At 41.0% G+C, this 23,652-nt stretch overlaps 1 protein-coding gene across 5 annotated transcripts in view; it reads left to right on the forward strand.

Moving 5' to 3' along the window:
• XPO1 (exportin 1) overlaps positions 1-23,652 on the forward strand; it is a 62,234-nt gene that overhangs the window by 9,969 nt on the left and 28,613 nt on the right. For 4 of the 5 annotated variants that reach the window (XM_055242299.2, XM_055242301.2, XM_063617931.1 and 1 more), the window contains exons 3-4: positions 2,094-2,195; positions 5,941-6,013. In XM_055242299.2, coding sequence (XP_055098274.1) covers positions 2,094-2,195; positions 5,941-6,013 — 175 coding nt within the window. Of the gene's footprint in view, positions 1-2,093; positions 2,196-3,273; positions 3,338-5,940; positions 6,014-23,652 lie in introns of those variants that run through there. The other variant, XM_055242302.1, reaches the window with a different exon arrangement.

A 23,652-nucleotide genomic window follows, 5' to 3' on the forward strand; every position in this document is an offset into this window, starting at 1 on the left:
GTCACCCAGGTTGGAGTGCACTGGGGCAGTCTTCCTGATTGATGGGCAGTCTTGGCTCACTGCAACCTCCACCTCCCAGATTCAAGTGATTCTCCTGCCTCAGCCTCCCGAGTAGCTGGGACTATAGGCGCGCGCCACCATTCCCGGCTAATTTTAGTATTTTTAGTAGAGATGGGGTTTCGCCATATTGGTCAGGCTGGTCTTGAACTCCTGACCTCGTGATCTGTCCACCTTGGCCTCCCAAAGTGCCGGGATTACAGGCGTGAGCCGCCGTGCCCAGCCTAAAAGATTTTTTAAGTATACTATTAACATAAAATTGGTAGCCATACAACCCTATTCATGAAATTTACACACATGCCATGAAAATGTGGACAGGAAAAGACACACTAAGTTCATGAAAGCCATTACTTTTTAAAGGAACAAAGGTGTAATCCCAGCACTTTGGGGAGGCTAAGGCGGGCAGGTCACGAGGTCAGGAGTGCAAGACCACCCTGGCCAACACGGTGAAACCCCGTCTCTACTGAAAATACAAAAATTATCCAGGCGTGGTGGCACGTGCCTGTAGTCCCAGCTACTTGGGAGGCTGAGGCAGGAGAATTGCTTGAACGCGGGAGGTGGAGGTTGCAGTGAGTCGAGATCCTGCCATTGCACTCCAGCCTGAGTGACAGAGCAAGACTCCAACTGGAAAAAAAAAGAAAAAAGAAGGAACAAAGGAAGGAAATGGCACTAGGGAAAGGCACAAAGATGACTTCCATAAACTTTATGTTAAAAGAAAAACTGATACAAGCACAAGATGATGACTACATAGATTAGTATTTCTGGGTTGCATGTTAAAAATATGAAAATAAAAACGGAAATAGTTTCCAAAACAAAGATTTTGTATATGAAATTAGTGAAATTTCAGAATGGAGAACGGATGGTTACAATAAATGTTAGGAGCCCTTTTCAAAGAGCTCAAAGGGTATGTAAGTATTTGGGATTTGTGGTTTTACTTAGACCTAGTTTTCAGCAGTCTTTCTATGAAATGTATTTTTGTAGTTAGAGAGATCTTGGTAACTCTTGTAAAGCAGAGTGTCCTGCTACATTACATAACTTACCTAAGTAGATGTGATTTTTTTTTTTGTTTTTCTAGAGACAGGGTCTCTGCTCTGTCACCCAGGCTGAAGTTCAGTGGCACCATCATAGCTCGGTGCAACCTTGATTTCCGGGGCTCAAGTGATGCTCCCACCTCAGCTCTCCTGAGTAGCTAGGACTATAGGTGCAAGCCACCATGCGCAGCTTTTTTTTTTTTTTGGAGAGTCATGGCCTCGTTACATTGTCTGTCACCTAGGCTGGCCAGCTGGTCTTGAACTCCTGGCCTCAGGTGATCCTCCTGCCTCAGTCTCCTAAAGTATTGGGATTACAGGCATGAAACACTGCAACTGGCCTAGATAAGAATTTTTATATTGTTTTTGGTTGATTTAAGTGCTAAGAACTCATTTGCTTCAGAATAGATCTTTGGTTGAAATGCAGTTCAGTTTTGAGACTAAAAAACCAGATTTACTCCCAAAAATGTTATTATTTCAAATAAGTAAAATACTTGCACCTTTAAAGATTAGGAGTTGGCTGGGCATGGTGGCTCACTCCTATAATCGCAGCACTTTGGGAGGCCAAGGCAGGCGGATCACCTGAGGTCAGGAGTTCAAGACCAGCCTGGCCAACATGGTGAAACCCCATCTCTTCTAAAAATACAAAAATTAGCCAGCTGTAGTGGCACCTGCCTGTAATCCCAGCTACTCGGGAGGCTGAGGCAGGAGAATAGCTTGAACCCAGGAGGCAGAGGTTGCAGTGTGCTGAGATCACACTACTGCAGTCCAGCCTGGGTGATAGAGCCGAGACTCTGTCTCAAAAAAAAAAAAAAAGATTAGGAGTCATATTTATATAATTTTATTTCTATTTCTATAAGGTCTAATTTTTGAATATTTCTGAACATCGATAATAGAATCTCTGTCCAATTAGAATTTGTGCCTTGCTCAGTAGTTTTCATTTTAATGAATGATTCAAAAGAACACATTAGCTTAAGTTTTTTTGTTTTTTTTTATATAATATTTTAGCAAAGAATGGCTCAAGAAGTACTGACACATTTAAAGGAGCATCCTGATGCTTGGACAAGAGTCGACACAATTTTGGAATTTTCTCAGAATATGAATACGAAAGTAAGCAAGTGGTGGTTTTAAAATCTGTTATTTCTTTTCTTCCAGTCATAAACTTTGAGGAAGGTATCTCATTTTTAGTATTAGCATTTGTTATCTCAAATCATTTTATATTGTTAATTTGTTTCAAAATTTAGTCTTAAGCTTATAATTAATTCTTGCAAATAGTCCTAAGAATTATGAATGAAGTTTTGTAATGGGACTAGTATGCAAGGTGGCTTTTTTGGTTGTCTGATTTTGTTTTTTTCTTTTTAGAATATGTATACAGGTCTAAGTAGCATAAATTCTGAATGTTATTCAGAGATTAAACATAACATTAAGGAATTATTTTGGGCAAGTAATCAATATAATACAGGCCAGGCACCTCTGACACCAAGTTGTGTGGACAGCTTAAAACCCTACTCCATGGCATTGGGCTTCTAATGGGACAGCACTCAGTTTTTATTTACAATGGAAAATGTTATAATTCTGGTCCTTTTTTAAGTTTGAACAGAAGGGTTGATCAAAATGTGTTTTGTCTGTTTTAGGCTTGATGATTCACGCTTCTCTTTAAACTGCCTTAAAGTAATATTATGGCATTCTGTTTAATACACGAAAGGTTTCCACTTGATATACATTGTGTTAAAACAGAAGATAGCCATATTCACATTTGTTTCTGAAACCAGACTTTGTTAATTAACAGTTTTAAAATATTAGTTTTGACATCTTGTAAATTTTAGGTCAAAAATACAGTCCAGAACTTCCTCAAAGTGCTAACCTTAAGTAACATAACAGTGTTTGCCTGTTTGCTTGCCTGGTAAATTTTGCTTTTTATACTGACAGACATTACTAATGTTTAAGTTGATTTATCAACAGTATTTTTAAAAACTCAAATTTGTCTTGTGAAAAATGAGATGATTAGAGGAACAGAAAGAAAGCAACAGGTAAAGAATTCTTCAATTTACATAAATTACAAATGATTTGGTGCTAAATTTATGCACTATGACATTTGGCTTTTATGCAATCATTTTTTTTTCTTTAAAGATGTTAACACTACCTGATATTAATCATAATGTTCCATTATGTTGATTGCTTGTAATAGGAAGAAAAGGGGTGTCTTCCTGTGCAACTGACACAGCTAGGCTTTGACGGCAGGCCTCCACAAGGTCTACCCTTTTGATTCCCTTTAACTGAATTCTGTTCATCAATTGTTTTTGTTTCATGGGCGGTGGGAGGGGAAAGGGGAATTCAATGCATAAAATAAGTATTTCTAAGGGCTCAGTAGAAATTTCTACCATAGGGATCATTTCATGCATTTATTTTTTCATTTAGTCTTTGCTGTTATCTGTCCCTCATCTTCATAACTCAGCAGTGGATTTCTCAAGTTCGGAGATGTAAGGCAAAAGTGTAATTCCTTAGAATGTTTGGATTGTAGTGATTTATCATTGGCTTTCAGATTTGACTGTCACTGCAGATTTTTGAGCAAAAATACTTAAAAAAAAAAAAAAAAGAAAGAAAGAAAAGAAAAAATTCTTTGAAGAGACAGAACCTCTGTTGCCCAGGCTGGAGTGCAGTGGTGTGATTATAGCTCACTGTAACCTCAAACTCCTGGGCTTCAGTGACATTTCTGCCTCAACTTTCTGAGCAGCTAGGGGGCTACAGGTGTATGTCACCATGCCTCACTAACTTACCAATTTTTTTTATAGAAGCGGGGTCTCCCTGTGTTGCTCAGGCTGATCTTGAACTCCTGGCCCTCCCCACCTTGGCCTCCCCAAAATGTTGGGATTACAGGCGAGGGCCACTTTGCCTGGCCCCAAATAACATTTTTTCAAAGGAATGTAAATTTTCTTTGTTTTAGTTTCATAGGCAAAGTCTTTATGTCTGGGAGAGATTGGATTTTAGGATATTATGGTAACGGATGTATTCCTCTGACCTAACCTGGGGAAAGCTTTTATTGGGCTGCCTGCTTCAACCCCTTGGCAGAAAGATGAAATATGAATTGTATCTTCATCAAGCTTATGCTACCTTTATACAGTTGTAGAAAATAACTACAGGTTAGTAAATAGTAATTTTAGGTAACAGTATCAAATAGGAAGAAGTAAATAAGAAAGGACAGTGTCTTTCCATTAAAAATGTAAACAAAAAGTTTGGTTAAATAACATGAAGTTATCTTTAAGATTTTTATTTCTAACTATATTTATGGTGGGTTTTGTTTCTTAGTGTTTTAAAGGCTTTTTAATTGATTTTTGGCAAGAGGATACATTGTAAGCAGTGCATTGCTTTGACTTACTCAGTCTTGACAATCTGATTTTGTGCCTATAAAATTAAAGAAAATACTTAGGGTAGTTATATTTTTAAAAGCTAATTAAGAACTTCAGGCATTTGGACAGCTCTCTTTTTTACGTATTTCTCAGACCTAGACATAATAAATAGCTGTGTTTTTAAAAGTGAAAAGGTTAGAAAACATCACTATTTACTGCTGATTATGAAACATTTTAATAGCATCAAATTTGTAGTTTTAGAATTTTGCTTTGGCCTTGTTTTTATTTTGAAAGTTTTTAAGGAATGTTCTGCAAATGTAGTACTTTAGTTGAAATGGCAAAATTTTCCTGAAAAGTGTGAAATGTTAAAATGAAAGAAAACAGCAAAAACATTCACTGAGCACAATGTAGTTTGGGACAGTCTATATTGTGCTTTGGATAAAATGAGCATTCACATGATCCCTTTGGTTGAAATACTAATGCTCCTATTTTATTGTGTAATGACTAACCATTTTAAAGATGAACTCTTATTCTCAGCCAAAACTTGCAATCTGAGGTTATATGTCTATATATGAATGAGTTTACCTTTCAGGTATTATAGCTGATTCTTCCCGAATCCTCTCAGTTGAAATGTACCACAACAGTGTTGTCCCTTTTCTTCCTCCTGCCTATCCACACTAATTGGTCATAGTAATTCAGGTGGTAACTCCTGGAGCTTTATAAATTATTATAAATATTGTTGACTATTTAGAGTGAGTAATCAGCAGGAGGGACAGAATGGCTTGAAAGTGGTATCTGTTTTTTAATTTTTTATACTTTTAGTTATAACTTTCAGTATTTAGGAAGAAATACCTGAAAGGTAGATACAGATTGCAACATGCATTTGTGATTATTTTGACTGTGCACAAAAGTTTATCTTTAAATTAGTAGAAATAGCAACTATAAGGGTGGGGTTAAAATATAAAATAAACCCATGGGTTGTCTTGCTGCTCCTTAAGTAACACACCAGTGATTCTTGTAAACACTTTCTATAGAAAGTATCTGTGACAATACTTTAATATTTGGCCAAAAGCTTATAACTCCTAGAGGATGGTAGGAAGCTTGATAGAATCCAAGTTGCTAAATTCTTAGGAGCCTGTTCGTGTTAAAGTACGTGAGCCTATGAGCAGTCATTTATGCTGTGAATTCATATCTGGCTGCTACTTTTCCTTCGACAGATAAGCCTATTTGGCTGCTAAAGGGCTTTTTATTTGGTTCTTCCTCCTGGTGTGAGCATGTATAAACAGCAGGACGTTATATAGAGTAGTAAACAATAAAATGAGGAAAATGCATGAAAACTCAGTATATGGGTGAATAGATACTTGTTTAATATATGTAATTAAACTTGGTAGCATAATGTTTTTGAAACTTTAGATGTAAATGTGTGAATGTCTGTCCATTTGTGAATCCTGAGAGTTGCCTGTCCTATATAGCAATATATTCACATGCTTCTATTCTCCAATTTTCAGTATTATGGACTACAAATTTTGGAAAATGTGATAAAAACAAGGTGGAAGATTCTTCCAAGGAACCAGTGTGAAGGTAGGAAAATAAATTAAAGAATTATAAATTCAGAATTTTGTTTTTCCTGGCATTTTTATTATAGTTGACTGAGGGGGCATATAATGAATCTTTAGTATATTTTGCTCTAATGGAGCTTATTGTTTTTATCATGAAGCAAACAGGTTCTATTTGTATTGGCGGGTACAGGAAGCCCACTTATAGGTTATCTTTCGGGAGAAAGAGGAGACTGGACTGTTGAAAACTCTGACAGTAAATATTCTATTTAAAAATATGGGCTATGGCACAATGGCTCACGCCTGTAATCCCAACACTTTAGGAGGCAGAGGCAAGTGGATTGCTTGAGCCCGGGAGTTCCATACCAGCCTAGGCAGCGTAGCAAGACCTCGTCTGGACAAAAATTTTAAAAATTATCTGGGTATGGTGGTGCATGCCTGTGGTCCCAGCTATGTGGGAGCATTGCTTGAGCTCAAAAGGTCGAGACTGCAGTGAGCCATGATCCTGCCACTGCACTGCAGCCTGGGTGACAAGAGTAAGACCCCATCTCCAAAAAAAAAACATACATAAATAAAATATGGGCCAGGCACAGTGGCTCAAGCCTGTAATCCCAGGACTTTGTGAGGCTGAAGTGGGAGGGTCTTTTAAGGCCAGAAGTTTGAGACCATCCTGGGTAACATAGCGAGACCCTGTGTTTACAAAAAATTTAAAAATTAGCCAGGTATTTTGGTGCAGGTGGCGGGGGACGGGTATCAGTGGGGTGAGGTAGGAGGATCCCTTGAGCCAAGAGGTTGAGACTGCAGTGAGCCATCATTGTGCCACTGTACTCTAGCCTGGGCAATGAGCGAAACTCCGTCTCAAACAAACAAAAGAAAAACCTTATGTAAGGTTAACTTGGGAATGGAAAAGCCAAGTACTAAAGATCTCAAAGCTGTTTTGTCTATTGTGGTTCTGGGAATGCCTTGTAAGAGGTTGGCTTCTGAAATGAAGAAAGATCAGAAAATGAAGGTGTAGTGATACCTGTTAATGAGTAATTTAACTTTTCTGTCTGTGCTACCTTGAGGAATGTAGTCGTATTTTGAGAAACATGAGGCAAGATTAGTTTCTTGGGATTCTTCGATTTAGCTAATTTCAGTTATGATACACTGCCTTTTTACCTACTGTATTTCATTTATCTGAAAAAGATAAATTTTTTTCTTGACTTTATTATGGGGCACATGATACTTCTAGCAGTATTTTCATTTAAAATATGTCTAATTTCTTTGATTATTTGTCTTTTAAGTATTATCCTTCACCTGCATTCTCTTATCATCATCATGGTAGAATAGTGACATGGATTTACTTAGCTAATCTGACTTAAACCTTGACAAAGTTTGAGCATATTTAAAGTTGAATGTGATGAGATTTTAATGCCAGTATCTTTTTTTAAGAACATTAAGTATTATTAGTGGCAATATCTTTAATACATCATAAATCATAGATTAAGAGTGATAGTGCAGGAGCAAATAGTGTGCCCTAAAAGAGGTTCTCATTTTTTAAAATGTTTTATTATGGTCTGAAACTATTTTAGATCATGTTCTGTGATGGACTGAGAAATTAATAAGCACAGTTTGACTATGTGGTCCAAGTAGGTCCTTCATACTTTATTCTTCAGGGATCTTTAGTGTAGTCATTCCTTGTTTCTTTACTACTATTGTTTTACTCATGTGTTATGAGCCCCAGATTTAATTTTGGCCATGGTCTGCCATACCAACAAAAGGTGATTTACTTCTGTCCCATTTTACTGTTGTGTAATTTTAAATCCTCCTTTTGTTCTTAAATCTGCATCTCTGTTTTTTATCACATTTGATGGTTCTGGAAGATCTTTTCCAGGTTGAAAATAGATGTGATTATACTAGTTTATCAACATTGTAGTTACATTTGTTACAGAAAAAATTAATTTTAAAAAATTTTCTTTCTTTCTTTTTTGTTGAGACAGATTCTCACTCTGTTCCCCAGACTGGAGTGCATTGGCACCATCACTGCAGCTTCAAATAGCTGGGGTCGAGCAATCCTCCCACCTCAGCCTCCCAAGTGGCTGGGAACATAGGCATGCCCTACTAAATTTGTTTTTTGTTTGTTTGTTTGTTTGTTTTTTTAATGTTTTGTAGGGATGGGGTCTTGCTGTGTTGCCCATGCTGCTGGCTGCTGGGCTTGAGCAATCCTCCCACTTTGGCCAGCCACCACACCTAGTCAACATGATTACCTTTTTAATTTTAACTGGGAGGATTCTCTAACCTAAAGATTTATTTCACAAAATACACTAGAACTTCTGAACATTAATTTTCCTTCATCTTTAAGTAACTTTGGTATTGGAAATTACATAAATTAATTTAAAATATTTTATTTCCTTTTTCCGTAAGTGTCCTGTCTTTTAAAGGTATTCTCTTTGCTTTTTACTGTAGCTATACCCTTTGTCCAACTATCATAGCATATATAGTTGTTTACCTGGGGTGCATATTGTGCGTTTCCTTTGTACCAATTACTACTAAATATTAAGGTTATAAAAATATACACATACATCAAAGTGCTGTATGTTGTCACAGTGTTATAGTTGAGAAGACAAAACACATGTAAAAGAGGAATCATAAATCAGCAGCAAATTAGGTGTATATAATGAGTGCTTCACAAGCTAAAAGAACAGAATGATGTCTAAGTCCAGCCCTTTAGCCAAGTTTCGTTCACATAATTGGAAAGAAATGCCTGGTGTATTTTAAAGGAAGGAAGGGTTTCACTGCATAAGAGTATGCCAAAATTAGATTCCTGCGTTTTTTTTCTGATCTAGAATTTCTTTTATCTGCTTTTAGGTTCTTGTCCACAGCATGTTAATTTTTACATGGTGTTTTTTTGTTTGTTTGTTTTTTGTTTTTTGTTTTTTGTTTTTTTTTGAGATGGAGTCTTGCTCTGTTGCCCAGGCTGGAGTGCAGTGGTGCAATCTTGGCTCACTGCAAGCTCTGCCTCCCAGGTTCATGCCATTCTCCTGTCTCAGCCTCCTGAGTAGCTGGAACTACAGGCACCCGCCACCACACCCGGCTAATTTTTTTTTTTTTTTTTTTTTTTTTTTTTTTTAAGTAGAGATGGTTTCACTATGTTAGCCAGGATGGTCTCGATTTCCTGACCTTTTGGTCCTCCTGCCTCAGCCTCCCAAAGTGCTGAGATTACAGGCATGAGCCACTGCGCCTGGCCAACATGTTCTTTTAAGTTAATGACATTTTCAGTTTAGGCCTCTTGTATAAATACTGTCAGGAAAATCTCATGATTCTTGAGTGGGTTAGATGTCTCTTGCTGTGTTATACGTTACTGTGTCCTGTACCAGTGGGTCACAGGAGAATAAAATTTTAAAGAGCAAAAGATAGGCCTGGCACGGTGGCTCACGCCTGTAATCCCAGCATTTTGGGAGGCCAAGGCAGGCAGATAACGAGGTCAGGAGTTCGAGACCAGTCTTACCAACATGGAGAAACCCTATCTCTACTAAAAATACAAAAATTAGCCGGGCGTGGTGGCAACACGCCTGTAATCCCAGCTACTCAGGAGGCTGAGGCAGGAGAATTACTTGAACCTGGGAGGCGGAGGTTGCAGTGAGCTGAGATCACGCCATTGTACTCCAACAGAGTGAGACTTCATTTCAAAAAAAAAAAAGAGCAAAAGATAGACATAATTAGAAAGTAAGGATGTTTAAAAGAACATTTAATTTTTCAAAAGATATTTTTATAGCAAGAGAAAGGGCAAGATAATAAAACATTTAAATAAGTTGAGATTTGTGTTATATAAAATTTATTACATTTCTCTGGATTTTCATTTAGCTTTAGGCCATAAGTATGTGTCTATTTGTGTGTGTTTTATGTGTTTTGTCCCTCGCACCCCACATTACACTTGGCTGTTTTAGTCACTTTATTCCCCATTCTCCAAACTATAAGCTCCTTGATATTGGGGCTCAGAGTGTCTTTTTTTCTTTGTTTTTTTTGTCTGTTTTTGTTTTGAGATGGAGTCTCGCTGTGTTGCCCAGGCTGGAGTGCAGTGGCGTGATCTGGGCTCACTGGGGTGATGTTAGCCAGGATGGTCTTGATCTCCTGACCTCATGATCCCCCCGCCTCGGCCTCCCAAAGTGCTGGGATTACATGTGTGAACCACCGCGCCTGGCTTTTTCTTTGTTTTTTAAAGATGTAGGGTTTCACTCTTGCTCAGGCTGGAGTACAGTGGTGCAATCATGGTTCACTGCAGCCTGGAACTCCTGGGCTCCAGTGATCCTCTTGCCTCAGGCTTTTTTTCTTTTTCTTTTGTAAAACAGAGTCTCTCTCTGTCACCCAGGCTGGAGTGCAGTGGCACAGTCTTGGCTCACTGCACCCTCTGCCTCCTGGGTTCAAGTGATTCTCCTGCGTCAGTCTCCCAAGTAGCTGGGATTACAGGTACACACCACCATGCCTGGCTAATTTTTGTATTTGTTTTAGTAAGTACGGGGTTTCGCCATGTTGACCAGGCTGGTCTCGAACTCCTAACTTCAGGTGAATAGGCATGAGCCATTGCACCCTGCCCTCTTGCCTCAGCCTTGAGAGTAGCTAGCACTGTGGGTCCACACCACCATGCCCAGCTAATTAAAAAAAAATTTTTTTAGAGACAGAGTCTCACTGTGAAGCCCAGGCTGGTTTTAAACTCCTGGGTTTAAAGCAGTCTTCCTACTTTGCCGTCCCAAATTGCCACCAAGCCTGGCTGGGAAATTTTAATAGGTCAAATGGAAGAATTCTCTAATTAAGAGTGGTTGCTATTCATGGTAGTCTTTTATTTATTCATTTGTTTTGAGACAGGATCTCACTGTATCACCCATGCTGGAGTACAGTGGCACAATCATAGCACACTGCAGCCTTAAACTCCTGAGCTCAAGCAGTTACCACGCCTTAGCCTGCCAAAATAGCTAGGACTACAGGCATGTGCCACCACACCCAGCTAAGTTTTTCTAATTTTGATAGAGACATAGTTTGCCTATGTTGTCCAGGCTGGTCTTGAACTCCTGGCCTCAAGTGATGCTCCAACCTCAGCCTCCCAAAGTGCTGGGGTTACAGGTATATCACCACCCCTAGCCATCACTGAAGTCTTAAAGATCCTGTAGGACTACTAGTGGTGTTGATTCTCTGTCAGAGTCATGATCCAGATAATTCCCCATCCCTTTTTAAAAATGGCATTTAGGCTGGGTGTGGTGGCTTACACCTGTAATCCCAGCACTTTGGGAGGCCGAGGCGGACAGATCACCTGAGGTCAGTTCGAGACTAGCCTGGCCAATGTGGTGAAACCCAGTCTCTACTAAAAATATCAGAATTAGCTGAGTGTGGTGGCAGGTGCTTTTAATCCCAGCTAATTGAGAGGCTGAGGCAAGAGAATCGCTTGAACCTGGGAGGTGGAGGTTACAGTGAGCCAAGACAGCACCACTGCACTCCAGCCTGGGCAACAAGAGTGAAACTCTGAAATAAAATTTAAAAAAATAATTAATTGATTAAAAATGGCATTTAGATAATTCAAATCATAAAAAAGAGGAAGCCTCCTTTGTTCCTGGGGTGGGGAAAGATGATGCAATATAAAGGTATTTCTGTACTTTTTATTTAAACCAAGGGATTGTTTTAATCAGTTAATGTGTATGGCTTGTAGATCATTTCATTGATTGATAAAACTTACAGGCAGGGCGTGGTGGCTCATGCCTGTAATCCCAGCACTTTGGGAGGCCGAGGCGGGCAGATCACCTGAGGTCTGGAGTTCGAGACCAGCCTGACCAACATGGAGAAACCCCATCTCTACTACAAATACAATATTAGCCAGGCGTGGTGGTGCATGCCTGTAATCCCAGCTATTGGGGAGGCTGAGGCAGGAGAATCGCTTGAACCTGGGAGGCAGAGGTCACGGTGAGCTGAGATCGTGCCATTGTACTATGGCCCTGGGCACCAAGAGTGAAACTCCGTCTCAAAAAAAAAAAAAAAACGACACTTGCTCACATTGAATAGAGAAGAAGCGAATTTATGAAAAAAGTAGTCCAAAGTGGAAAGATCACAATTACAAGGTTTGATTTTTTTTTTGTTATGGTTTGGTTTGGTTTTTTCGAGGCAGAGTTTCGCTCTTGTTGCCCAGGCCGGAGTGCAGTAGCTCAGTCTCCACTCACTGCAACCTCCGCCTCCTAGGTTCAAGCAATTCTCCTGCCTCAGCCTCCCGAGTAGCTGGGATTACAGGCATGGGCCACCATCCAAGGTTGGTTTTTTTTTTGTTTTGTTTGTTTGTTTGTTTGTTTAATTTTGAGACGGAGTTTCGCTCTGTCGCCCAGACTGGAGTGTAGCGGCGAGATCTTGGCTCACTGGACACTCTGCCTCCCGGGTTCACACCATTCTCGTGCCTCAGCCTCCTGAGTAGCTGGGACTACATGTGCCTGCCACCACATCTGGCTAATTTTTTGTGGGGTTTTTTTTTTTTTTTTTTTTTTTAGTAGAGTTAGCCAGGATGGCTCGATCTCCTGACCTCGTGATCTGCCCACCTCGGCCTCCCAAAGTGCTGGGATTATAGGCATGAGCCACCGTGCCCAGCCAGGTTGGATTTTATAAGTAGATGGGCCACTAAAATTTCTGAGTTGTACAGTTTCATGTCTTTAGTCGGCAGACCAAAGCTGATCCACTCATAAAATTTTGTTTAGTGCTCTCCTTTGACGTGAGACATGTGGTATATTTATTGGCACCGTAATACTGGCTACATTATTTGACCTCATATTTCAGTTTGTGTTGCAAGGTTTTGGGCATTAGAGCTAATGTATAGGAAGCCCTGTGCTTACATATGCTGAGTATGAATAAGTAGTGGGTTACCAACTGTTCTTAATGAAATATCTGCATTTCACCAAATTGCCATATACCAGTCTCAAAATACCCTGAAATTTCTGAAATACCTTCCTAAGTGAGCTCACTAACACCTGCTTTTCTGTGTCCTTTACAATTTTTTTCACCACAAAGTCAAGTTTCAGAAACGGAACTAATAGGGTCACTCCTGCTAAAGATCTCCTGTAGTATTGAAGATATTTAACATGTTTCCTTTAATTGATAGTGGCCTTTGAGAATTTTTGTATTTGCCTTATTTATTAGGTTTAAAGTGTACAGTTGGATAAGTTTGTCTTGTGCATGCTCCCGTGAAACTACCTCTGTATAATCAAGATCTGCCTCTATCCAATTACTTTCGCCTTCACTGCCCCTCTCCACATGTGCTTGTTGTCACTTGTTTGGTAAGAGTGGAATGGCTGGATTGTGTGGATTTGTTTTTTTTTTAAGACAGTCACACTACTCTGTCGCCTAGGCTAGAGTGCAGTGTTATGATCTTGGCTCATTGCAACCTCTGGCTCTTGGGTTCAGGCGATTCTTGTGCCTCAGCCTCCCGAGTAGGTGGGGATTACAAGCATGTACCACCACACCAGCATAATTTTTGTTTTTGTGATAGAGATAGTTTCGCCATATTGGCCTGACTGGTCTCAAACTCCTGACCTCAGGTGTTCTGTCCACGTCGGCCTCTCACAGTGCTGAGATTGTACTCGTAAGCCACTGCGCCCGGAACATATGGATGTTTTGGTGTATGTTTAAGCATCCAACTGTATTCCAAAGTGGTGATGTCAATCTCACCAGCAGTGTATAAGTATGTTTCACATCTCGGCTAACACTTGGCATACACAGTGTTTTTAGTTTGGCTATTGTAGTGCATATACAGTAGCATCTCATGGTGGTTTTAATTTATTTCTTTGTTTTTTTTTTAAGACAGAGTCTCGCTCTGTCGCCCAGGCTGGAGTGCAGTGGCGTGATCTTGGCTGACTGCAACCTCTGTCTCTCGGGTTCAAGCGATTCTCCTGCCTCAGCCTCCCAAGTAGCTGAGACTACAGGCATGTGCCACCACACCCAGCTAATTTGTTTGTATTTTTAGTAGAGACAAGATTTCACCATGTTGGCCAGAATGGTCTCGAACTCCTGACCTGGTAATCAGCCCACCTCAGCCTCCCAAAGTGCTGGGATTACAGGCATGAGCCACTGCGCCCGGCCTTAATTTCCATGTGGAGTAGTGTTGTTCTATGTTCCATCACATTTCCTTACATGTTCTTTGCCATGCCAGTATGTTTTTTGGTGAAATGTCTGTTCAAAAATTTTGCTCAGTTTTTTGTTTTTTGTTTGTTTGTTTTGTTTTGTTTTTTTGAGATGGAGCCTGGCTCTGTTGCCCCAGCTGAAGTGCGGTGGCACAATCTTGGCTCACTGCAACCTCTGCCTCCTGGGTTCAAGCGATTCTCCTGCCTCAGTCTCCTGAGTAGCTGGGATTACAGGTGCGTGCCACCACGCCCTGCTAATTTTTCGTATTTTTAGTAGTAGAGACAGGGTTTCACCATGTTAGCCACACTGGTCTCGATTTCTTGGCCTTGTGATCCACCCGCCTCAGCCTCCCAAAGCGCTAGGATTACAGGCATGTAAGCCCACCATGCCCGGCCAATTCTGCCCAGTTTTTATTGGGCTGTTCCCTTATTGAGATCTAAGGGCTCTTTGTATTCTAGTCAGGAGTATTTTGTTAACTGTATATTTTGCAAGTGTTTTGTCTGTGGCTTCCTTTTTAATTTTTGTAATGGTGTCTTTTGAAGAGCAAAAATTTCAGATTTTGATTAAAATCAGTGTTGATTTTTTTTTTTGTATAGTTGATGCTTTTTGTGTTGTATTCAAGAAATCTTTGTCATGCAAAGGTCACTTAAGATTTTCTGTAAGTTTTTGGCTGGGCACAGTGGCTCACGCCTGTAATTCCAGCAATTTGGGAGGCCGAGGCAGGCAGATCTCTTGAGGTCAGCAGTTCAAGACGAGCCTGGTCAACAGGGTGAAACCCCATCTCTACTAAAGATACAAAAATTAGCCAGGTGTGTTGGTGAATTGCTTGAACTGGGGAGGCAGAGACTGCAGTAAGCCTAGATCACTCCACTGCCCTCCAGCCTGGGTGACAGAGCAAGACCCTGTCTCAAAAAAAAAAAAAAAGATATTCTCTAAGTTTTCTTATAGAACCTTTATAGTTTTAGCTCTTGCATTAAGATCTGTGATTTGGCTGGGCACAGTAGCTCACAATTGTAATCCCAACACTGGGAGGCCAAGGCAGGTGGAAACAATACAAACAAATTAGCCAGGCGTGGTGGCATGCACCTGTAGTCCTGACTGCCGGGAAGCTGAGGTGGGAGGAATGCTTGAATTCGGGAGGTGGAGGTTGCAGTGAGCCAAGATCATAATACCACTGCAATCCAGCCTGGGCAACAAAGACCCTGTCTGAAAAAAGCATCGTGTGATTCATTTTACCCAATTTTTGTATATGAGGTGAGGTAAGGGTCAAGGTTTATGTATTTATTTGAGACAGAGTCATGCTGTGTCTCCCAGCCAGAGTACAGTGGTGCGATCTCAGCTCACTGCAAACTCCACCTGCCGGATTACAGGTGCACACCACCACACCTGGCTAATTTTTGTATTTTTAGTAGAGATGGGGTTTCACCATGTTGGCCAGGCTGGTCTCGAACTCCTGACCTCAAGTGATCTGCCAGTCTCAGCCTCCCAAAGTGCTGGGATTATGTGTGAGCTACCATACCCAGCTCCCCAACTTTGTTTCTAAAAGGTTTGGCTATTCTGGTTTTTTGCTGTTCCATAAAAATTTTAGAGTGAAATCTGGCAAATTTCAACAAAAACTGTCCTGAAATTTTTATTGAGATTGCTTTGGATCTATGGATGCATTTGGAGAGAATGAACATCTTTAATGTCAATTCCTGATTATTTCTTGCTAATATAGAGAATTGCCATTGTTCACTTATCTCTTGAACGTGTAGTTTAATCCAACTAGTCAAAGTCCAGTTCAAACTCACTTTCCCTTCCTGTTGTGAGAAAACACGTCAATTCTGCAAAAGCTCTTGGAATTTAATATTTCTGCTACTTTTCCCTTTATGTGCGGTGTTTAGAGCCTTTTCATAGTTCCTTGACTATGGAATTCAGAGCAGAAACTCTATTTCCTAATTTCCTTGAGAAATTTTCAGAACTAGGTGATAGTGTGTTACTCAGAGGTGATTGTTTCATTTATGATTTTGAAAAGAAAATGCAAATATTTAGACTTACATCCTTGCATCTAAAACAAATTCATGAGAAATCCCACAGAATGCAATGTTAGAGATGGGAGCAAAAGTTATCAGTCTAATCTCAGAGAGTTGACAGGCATTCCAAATCATTTTTTGTCAGTATTAAACCATGGTAGGATAATGTAAGAAATATACTTAAGGCCTGGTGCGATGTCTCACCCCTGTAATCCCAGCACTTTGGGAGGCCTAGGCAGGCAATTGTCTGAGGTCAGGAGTTCGAGACCAGTCTGGCCAACATGGTGAAACCCCATCTCTACTAAAAATACAAAAAAAATTAGCCGGGCGTGGTGGCGTGTGCCTGTAATCCCAGCTACTCGGTAGGCTGCAGCAGGGAAGTTGCTTGGACCAGGGAGGTGGAGGCTGCAGTGAGCTGTGATCACACCTCTGCACTCCAGCCTGGGTGACAGAGCAAGACTCCGTCTCCAGAAAAAAAAAAAAAAGAAAAGAAAAGAAAAAGAAGTATCTTTAAGCTATAAATTATGTTTTTCATATCTAAAAAAAACAAGGCAGGCCAGGCACAGTGATTGAGGCCTGCAATCCCAGCAGTTTGGGAGGCTCTCTTGAGTCCAGAAATTCGAGATCAGCCAGGACAAGATAGTTAGACCTCTCTCTACTAAAAATACAAAATACTAGCAGTGTATGGTCGAGTGCCCCTGTAGTTTCAGCTACTCAGGAGGCTGAGGCGGGAGAATCATTTGAGTCCAGGCAGGAGGTCGAGCCCTGATTCATTGCACCACTGCACTCCAGCATGGGCAACAGAATGATAATAATATCTCAAAAGATAGGCTGGGCACAGTGGCTCTTGCCTGTAATCCCAGGACTTTGGGAGGCTGAGGTGGGCGGATCACCTGAGGTTGGGAGTTCGAGACCAGCCTGACCAACATGGTGAAACCCCATCTCTACTAAAAATACAAAAAAATTAGCTGGGCGTGGTGGCGCATTCCTGTAATCCCAGCTACTCTGAAGGCTGAGGCAGGAGAATTGCTTGAACCTGGGAGGTGGAGGTTGCAGTGAGCCGAGATTGCACCATTGCATTCCAGCCTGGGCAACAAGAGCAAAACTCTGTCTAAAAAATAAAGCAGTATTTCCAGGCACATTGTATATGAATGACAGGAATAATATTTCCATTTCTGGTTAATGTAACAATTTGCCCCATTCCAAGTATTTTGATTACAGGCCTCCATGAAAGGCCTATACTTGATACCTAACAGTGTTTGATCCCTAGCTTACATCCATGTAACTTTTTTTTTTTTTTTTTGAGATAAGGTCTCGCTCTGTCGCCCAAGCTGGAGTGCAGTGGCGGGATCATGGCTTACTCTAGCCTCAACTTCCAGGGCTCAAGCAATCCTCCTGTGTCAGTCTCCTGCATAACTGGGACTAGGTGCGCACGAATCGTACCTGACTGTTTCTATTTTTTGTAGAGATGGGGTCTTGCTATGTTGCCTAGGCTGGTCCTAAACTCCTGGGCTCAAGCGATCTTCTGCCTCAGCCTCCCAAAGTGTTCAGATTACAGTCAAGAGCTACTGTGCTCGACCTGCTTTCACCTTTTGGCTATCATGAGTGATGCTCCTGTCAATTTTAATAAAATTTTAATCTTTTAGATTTTTTGTTCAGTGTGTTTGAGGCCATAAATATCCATTTAAGAATGGTGGATGTGCGTATAGATCCATTTCTCTTAACATTATCAAAGCAGGTTAAATTCTAGATTATCTGTGGGAACCCTAACTTAACTCCTGCTTTAGAATTACTGTTAGCTGTTTGTCTTCCATGTGGCATTGTTCTTATTAATATTTCATTGAGAGAACAGTAGTAACAATACCCTGTATACCCTTGTATAAGTAAAGAAAGCAAAACACCATTTTATTGACCATCTTTCCAAAGATCAATTTTGTGTGTTTTTTTTGTTTTGTTTTGAGATAGTCTCACACTGTCGCCCAGGCTGCTTGGAGTGCAGTAGTACAATCTTGGCTCACTGCAACCTCTGCCACCCAGGTTGAAGCAATTCTTGTGCCTCAGCCTCCCGAGTAGCTGGTACTACAGGTGTGCACCACCATGCCTGGCTATTTTTTTGTATTTTAGTAGACAGATTTCACCATGTTGGCCAGGCTGATCTCAAACTCCTGGCCTCAAGTGATCCACCCACCTCAGCCTCCCACAGCGCTAGGATTACAGGCACCACATCCAGCCAATTTTGATGTTTTCATGGACTGATACTTGTAATAAGCATTTCAATTATATATAGCATTGATGTAGAAATGTACCAAATTTACATTTTTTTAGCTTATGGAATAAACAAATGTTTAAACTGAAATTGATTTGAAACTAAATTGAACTTTTGTTTTTCCTGTTTGTAATTTACATTTTTAATAGTGTATCAAAAGCCTTAAACCATTTTCTGTGGTGCAGGTTGACTGCCTCTTACTGGAAATGCTTCGGATGAGAAGTGTTCCAGACTTCGGGCTTTTTCAGATTTTGGAATATTTGCATTATGCTCACTAGTTAAGCATCCCATACCTGAAATAGACCCAATGAGCATTTCCTTTTTTTTTTCCTTTTTTCTTTTTTTTTTTTTTTCAGACAGAGTTTCAGTCTTGTTGCCCAGGCTGGAGTGCAATGGCATGATCTTGACTCACTGCAACCTCCGCCTCCTGGGTTGAAGCGATTCTTCTGCCTCAGCCTCCCGAGTAGTTGGGATTACAGTCATGCGGCACCACACCTGGCTAATTTTGTAGTTTCAGTAGAGACAGGGTTTCTTCATGTTCGTCAGGCTGGTCTCAAACTCCAAACCTCAGGTGATCCGCCCACGTTGTGTTGGGATTACAGGCCTGAGCCACCTCACTCAACCTGAGCATTTCCTTTTAGTGCCATGTTGGTGCTTTAAAACTTGCAGATTTGGGGTCAGGTGTGGTGGCCCACGCCTGTAATCCCAGCACTTTGGGAGGCCGAGGCAGGTGGGTTGCCTGAGGTCAGGAGTTGGAGAACAGCCTGGCCAAGATAGTGAAACCTTGTCTTTACCTTAAAAAAAAAAAGGTTAGCTGGGCGTGCTGGCGGGCACCTGTAATCCCAGCTACTCTGGGAGGCTGAGGCAGGAGAATCCCTTGAACTCGGGAGGCGGAGGTTGCAGTGAGCTGAGATTGCACCATTGCACTCCAGCCTGGGCCACAAGAGTGAAACTCCATCTCAGTCAGTCAGTCAATCTTGCAGATATTGGAGTGTTTCAGATTTCAGATTTGGGGTACTTAAACTGTACGTGAAAATTAGCTGCTGGGAAGGAGAGGAATTGGAATATGTAACATGGGCTCCCACATTTTAAGGATTTTTCTAGGAATGCATCTTTCTCTTAATAAGTCAGATCCTTATTTGGTTGAAAATGTTTACTGCATGACTATCACTGACTGTAAGATGCTGACGTACAACTGTATGACTTGAAGATTGAGTTTTGCTTCTATGGGAATATGACACCATTTGAATTAATTTGTTCTCAATATTTTAAAGAGTTTTAGTGAATTCTGTTCATATAAAAATCAGGTTCAATAATGCGTGCTTTTTACGCTATCATTGAGTATCCAGTGTTTACAAGGTGTTTCTGAGGGATAAGATTATTATTGCTGTGTAAAGAATTTGGCAGATGGTGTGTACCTTCTAAGTTAGCTTGAGGTTTATTTAAATCTCGTCTTTTTAGCTTGCTGAAGTTGATACTATGCCATTGCAAGTTTATATTGACTATTTGATATTTCTGTGTTTTTATTTGAAATGGGACTGTTAAACACATTTTTCTTTATATTGAGCAATAGAGCTGGCATATTAAAGACGTATGCATTAACCCTTGCATTTGGAACATTTACGTGTCATAAGCTGCCTTTCACTAAGTGGTTAGGCATTTCTACAGGTGTGTATTATATTTTGAATAAATTTTATATGGCTTTCCAAGAAACAATTAGAGCATTTGACCCACTGACTTTGTTTTTTATTTTTATTTTTTTGAGACGGAGCCTCCCGCAGTAGAGACGGGGTTTCACTATGTTGGCCAGGTTGGTCTTGAATTCTGCCTCAGGTGATCCACCTGCCTTGGCCTCCCAAAGTGCTGGGATTACAGATGTGAGCCACCATGCCCAACCTGACCTACCAAGTTTGGATGTGAATTTTTTTTCATTTATATTGAGAATAGGGTCTCGGGCCACTGAATTGTACGAGTGCTAAGTCAGTATCTGAATCCATTGAAGATCTTGATGGCAACGTCAGGACTTATCAAAGACACACAACTTCAATGAGAACCTTTCTTTGAAATTAATTAATTAGTGATATGGAGCCTTGATCTGTCACTCAGGCTGGAGTGCAGTGGCACGATTTCAGCTCATTAGGAGTGCATCTTTCTCTTTTCTTTCTCCGCCTCCCAGGTTTAAGCACTTCTCCTGCCTCAGCCTCCCAAGTAGCTGGGACTGCAGGCACAAGCCACCATGCTGAGCTAATTTTTGTATATTTAGCAGAGACAAGGTTTTGCCATGTTGGCCAGGCTGGTCTCGAACTCCTGGCCTCACGTGATCTGCCCACCTCAGCCTCCCAAAGTACTGGGATTACAGGCTTGAGCCACTGTGCCCTGCTGCCTTGTTTGATTTTTTTTAAAGAGACAGAGACCCCCTCTGTTGCCCAGGCTGAAGTGCAGTGGCACAATCATAGCTCATTGTAACTTCAGTCTCCTGGGTGATGAATAGTATTCTGCCACAGCCCAAGTAGCTAGGAGTGTAGGCACGAACCACTGTGCCTAGCTAATTTTTTTATTTTTTGTGGAAACGAGGCCTTGCTGTGTTGCCCAAGCTGGTCTCAAACTCGTTTCCTCAAACCCTCCTCCCATGTCAGCCTTCCAAAGCTCTAGGATTACAGGTGTGAGCCATCGTGGCTGACTTGTTTTTGATTTTTATATAGTTTTCTTCACCTTTTTTTTTTTTTTTTGAGATGGAGTCTCCCTCTGTTACGCAAGCTGGAGTGCAATGGCACAATCTTGGCTCACTGCAACCTTTGCCTCTTGGGTTCAAGCGATTCTCCTGCCTCAGTCTCCCCAAGTAGCTGGGACTACAGACGCATGCCACCACGCCCAGCTAAATTTTTTTGTTTTTATTTTTTGTATTTTTAGTAGAGACGAGGTTTCACCATGTTGGCCAGGCTGGTCTTGAACTCTTGACCTCAGGTGATCTGCCCATCTCGGCCTCCCAAAGTGCTGAGACTACAGGTGTGAGCCACTGCGCCCGACCTTTTTCACCTTTTGTATAAAGCTTTTTAAGGAAGAGCTCAGAAAGCCAGTTTAAAGAAATTGAAATGTGTTATGTAAATGTCTATTTTGCAACTGAGACACACTAATTTATTTAGCACAAAAAGAGACCAGTAATGGGTCCTTTTCTGTCAAATTTCAAGCTGAGCTGTTTCTGCTACTTAGAAACATTTCGATTTTCTACCTAGATATGTATTATATAATTGCTAACTTATTTATCATTTATTTATTTACTTATTTGAGATGGAGTCTTGCTCTGTTGCCCAGGCTTGAGTGTGCAGTTTACAATTGGTTTTTTTTGTTTGTTTGCTTGTTTGTTTTTTTTTGTGACAGAGCCTTGCTCTGTCACCCAGACTGGAGTGCAGTGGCACAATCTTGGCTCAGAGCAACCTCCGGCTCCCGGGTTCAAGCATTTCTCCTGCCTCAGCTTCGCAAGTAGCTGGGGTTACAGGCGTGAGCCACTGCTCCTGGCCTACAATTGGAATTTTTTGTTGTTGTTTTTGAGACGGAGTCTCACTCTGTCGCCCAGGCTTGTGTGCAGTGGCGCAATCTCAGCTCACTGCATTGTCCATTTCCTGGGTTCAAATGATTCTCGTGCCTCAGCCTCCTGAGTAGCTGGGATTACAGGTGCGTGCCACCATGCCTGGCTAATTTTGTTGTATTTTTATTAGAGACAGGGTTTCACCATGTTGGCCAGGCTGGTCTGGAACTCCTGACCTCAAGTGATCTGCCTGCCCTGGCCTTCCAGAGTGTTGAAATTACAGGCGTGAGCCACCCATCTGGCTGGAATGCTATTCTTAATTGACCTGCATTAATTTATGTATTTATTTATTTGGCAAGCCTTGAGGAAGGGATTTGGGGAATGAACAATGGTACTGGATCAAATAATCCTTGTACTAGGCAATCAGAGTTTCTAGGGCCACTGTACCTGGCCGTGGGGGTTTTATTGATAATAATCTGTAAGGAACAAAAGTCAGTACTATCGGAATTATTGATTAGATGTAGTGAGCATTAAGGACATATGGAAAGTAGTTTGAAGTAAAATATTACTGTAAGAGTCAGAATTGGCCGGGCTCATGTAATCCCAGCACTTCGGGAGGCCGAGGTGGGCGGATCACCTGAAGTCAGGAGTTTGAGACAGCCTGGCCAAAATGGTGGAACCCCATCTCTAGTGAAAATACAAAAAAAAAAAGCCAGGTGCAGTGGCTCATGTCTGTAATCCGGACACTTTGGGATGCTGAGGCAGGATAATCGCTTAAACCTGGAAGGCAGAGGTTGCAGTGAGCTGAGATCGTGCCACTGCACTCCAATCTGGGGTACAGTGAGGCTCTGTCTGAGAAAAAAAAAAAGTAGCCGGACATAGTGGCATGTACTTGTAGTCCAGGCTACTCAGGAGGCTGAGGCAGGAGAATCGCTTGAACCCAGGAGGCAGCCGTGTCATGAGCCTAGATCACACCACTGCACTCCGACCTGGATGACAGAGGAAGACTCCGTCTCAAAAAAAAAAAAAAAGTGAGAATGTTGCATAGATTACCCAAGTTAATTCTTATAATTTAGTGTTCATTTAAAAGGAAAATTGATTTCCTACTTTTTGTTTTTAAAAATAGCATTAGGCCAGATATGGTGGGTCAGGCCTGTAATCCCAACATAAAATGTGGCCAAGGCAGGAAGATTGCTTGAGGTTTGGAGTTCAAGGCCAGCCCCAGCAACAATGAGACCAGGAAAAATCAACCAGGCATGGTGCTAAGCACCTGTGGTCCCAGCTACTCAGCTAGCTGAGGCAGGAGGATCACTTGAGCTCAGAAGTTCAAGGCTGTAGTGAGCTGTGATGGCACCACTGCATTCTAGTGTGGGCAACAGACCAAGACCCTGTCTCTAAAACAAAATGTAAAAAGTATATTTTCCATTTCCCTATTCATTTTATGTATTTGTAGCATAAATGTTACTATGCATATTGACACTTAACACCATTAGATTTCTCTTATATGTAGCATGTTGCTTTACTGCATTAGTAATATTTTTTCGTAATTAGGAAAGTCTTTCCATAATTACTGTTACAGAAATTTTTTATTTGGGATATTGTGGGAAATGGCTAGTGTTGTCATAGTTAATAAAAATTATATAATTAAGTGCCAGTGAAGAACCATAGTTTGAAAGTGAATTTAATACATTAGCTCATAGTTATACAATCTCACAAGCATTTTGCTGCCTTCAAGT

Source organism: Symphalangus syndactylus, chromosome 14, assembly GCF_028878055.3.
Source record: "Symphalangus syndactylus isolate Jambi chromosome 14, NHGRI_mSymSyn1-v2.1_pri, whole genome shotgun sequence".
NCBI classification, from domain to species: domain Eukaryota; kingdom Metazoa; phylum Chordata; class Mammalia; order Primates; family Hylobatidae; genus Symphalangus; species Symphalangus syndactylus.